General features: G+C 45.3%; 1 protein-coding gene across 1 annotated transcript in view; it reads right to left on the reverse strand.

The window, feature by feature from the left end:
- LOC105821316 (disintegrin and metalloproteinase domain-containing protein 32-like) overlaps positions 1-2,833 on the reverse strand; it is a gene marked incomplete at its 5' end in the record, with an annotated part of 177,515 nt that overhangs the window by 53,412 nt on the left and 121,270 nt on the right. The window contains one exon of the mRNA XM_012658013.1: positions 2,358-2,588. Coding sequence (XP_012513467.1) covers positions 2,358-2,588 — 231 coding nt within the window. The remainder of the gene's footprint in view (positions 1-2,357; positions 2,589-2,833) is intronic.

Raw genomic sequence — 2,833 nt, forward strand, 5'->3', positions numbered from 1 at the left:
CTTCAGAAGAAAAGCACATGAACTTGAAGACACAGCAATAGAAACTATCAAAAATAAATTACATAGATATAAAGGCTGAGAGAAACATTGAAAAATGTCCTTAGTGACTTGTCAATATCTATCAGGGTAACCCAAATGTAATTGGAATTACACAAGAATGGGAAAAAGAAAGGAATATAAAAGATATTTAAAAAACGATAAATTTCATATTATAAATTTACAGACCTGAATTTTATGAAAACTATAGATTCACAGATCTAAAAGGCTCAAGGAAAGCTTAATGAATAAAATAAGACCAACAAAAAGATAAACAAGAGTAAAAAAGAGAACTAAGTTAAATAAAAATAAAAGCAAGTTACATCATAAGCCAAATACTGAAAACCAGTGATAAGGAGAAAACACTTTTTAAGTAGCCAGAGGTAAAAAGAAAATAACATATATAAGAGAATAGATATCAATTTCTGGATGACAGCATGAGGAGCTCAGCTGACCAGCTCCCGTGTGACAATTATTTATGAAACAATCACTTGAAGTCTCTAGAAATGATCCTAAGGGCAAACAGCAAATGGAGAAACATTCGTTTAAGAAATTTTCCAGAAATGCGATAAAGAAAGAGAGACTGTGGTATTTGAACAAGATTACTTCCTTCTGCCCTCTTCCCAGTGAGCAAGACTGACTTCCCCAGAATTTGATAGTAAAGAACTCAGGGTTTCTTCTTCCTCCAGCACCCAGCTGAAGGGCTTTCTTCTTAAGAGGAGCAGGAATTCTATTTATCATCCTGCCTGTAACTGCCTGTTTTTCTGGTACTAAGTCAGTCCTGAGTGAGTACCTTAGAGAGGCAGGAGCTTCTACTCAACCCTCACTCATGGAATGACAGTTCTATCTTGGGTGTGACACATGAGAATCTTGGGGCCTCATATCCCTTTGCCTGGCTTGTGAGGCATGCCAGGAGAGGCAACACAAAAGGACATCAGGCTACCTCCTTCCACTCCTTAGAATGGGGATATCACTCAGAAATTTGCCATTACTGCCCCTCCAGCTTCAGAGATCTGGGTCAGAGATTTTGCTTGTGTGAAGAAGTAGGCTGTATAACATATAGCTCCTAATCTCTTTCTAAAGGAACTGAGTTCATTTTCAATAGATCATGGAGAAGTTTAGACATGAAGGTGCTCTTAAGGATGGTGGAGACTGTGGTGAAAAAGAACTAACAGGAATTTATGGATCTAATAATGATATAGCTTAGACCACAGGCTGGCTGGTTTTTAGAAGAGAACAGGGAAGTAAGTCGTCTAGAAGAAACTCTCATGGTAACAGAAAAAACTTCAAACATTGGCCTCAGAAACTATTTAATTGTAGGAGTCACCATTATATTAGTTTGTTTATAAAGGAATGTATGACTCAGGGCATTTTTGAAAGAAATGAAGTAGTCAGTTGCAAATAGTGGAGTTTAACAGGTAGATATGGTCAAGGAAAAAGTGAAAGACAGCCTACCAGTACGTCTGTCATCTCCGGGTGATTGTGAACATACCCAAAGCTGTGCAACATCAGAGGTTTAACATTTTGGGGGCTGGGATCTGGCAAATCACTAAAATTATTTATCCAGTCACTAAAGAAATAAAAAAGAAAATAATGGGGGGATAAAAAATAGGAGGTTAGGGGTGACCTCCTTGCTCCCTGCTCCCAGAGTGGGAGGTGAAGAACCCGGACAACCACATGCGAGTGAAGCACTCTCCAACAAGATCAACTTTGTGAATCTGCACTGAGGAAAAAAAAGGCGAACTGGAGAATCGGCCGCAAATTACGGAGAGTGCAGGACAAATAGTGGGAAGTGCAGCATGGGACGGCCACACCCGTCGGGGGGCTTGTCCGGGCAGTGTGATCTGACCCACAGGAAGGCGAATCTTCCTCCACCAACTTCCACACCCACGCAGGCAGGGAAGCGCCTGAAGTCAGTGCGAAGTGGCAGCACGGGCCGGTAGGTGGTGGGGAACGGAGACAGGAGTGCGAAACATTTTGAACTCTCCTGGGCGCTGTGCTAGATCTGCATTGAGTGGCGGGAGGGACTGTCCCGAGCAGGCGCTTCCCGATTGGACGCTTCCCTAGCCCATAGGGGAGAGTTTGGAAACAGGCTTCTCGCTACACGAGACTGCCAGGACCAGATTGGGGGAGGTGAACACCACAAAGGAGGCTCAGCCCGCGGAATTCGCTGAAAATTCGGCCAGCATTGGAAGGGACAGAGCACAGAATCCTCCTGCTGATCTGTCGAGACTTAGTGTGTTAGGGAAGCAGTGGGCTCAGCGGGCGGCTCTGAGAGACAGCTGCAGGAGACAGCAGCAACAAACCCCAGCTCCCGATACCTGCCCGGTGCAGTTATCTCCAGCGCTGACTCTCAGTGGGCGGGCAGCCACCATTTTGGGAGTCCAAAGCCTAAAGATACCAGGGCTTGTTGCCCAGGCAATGGTCTGAGTCATCACCGTTGCCTCGGTGGCAAAGCTGGTCACGCCCTTCGAGGAGGAGAGTAATGCGAGAAACCACTTTTTCTCCCAAAACTGTGGACAGTCTTTCCCAGCTGGTGACTCAAGCTCTGCCTTTGAAAGGCAGAAAAGGGAGAAAGATTTATTTTTCCGCTGAGTTACCAGGCGGTCTCTGTTCCATTCAGCCGCTGGCGCTGTGTGCCAAAAAGATGGTGAACTAAAGGAGACCGCTTGTAGAGCCGTGATCCGGAATGACATAACCACCCCCTCTCCCAGGTGACTCGACTCCCCCCACCCACCGCCTCACGCCAAAGGGACTGTCTCCACCTCTGGGTGGAGTAAAGGGGTCGCTTTTTTAA

The sequence above is a fragment of the Propithecus coquereli genome, unplaced genomic scaffold, assembly GCF_000956105.1.
Source record: "Propithecus coquereli isolate 6110/MARCELLA unplaced genomic scaffold, Pcoq_1.0 Scaffold568, whole genome shotgun sequence".
Classification (NCBI taxonomy): domain Eukaryota; kingdom Metazoa; phylum Chordata; class Mammalia; order Primates; family Indriidae; genus Propithecus; species Propithecus coquereli.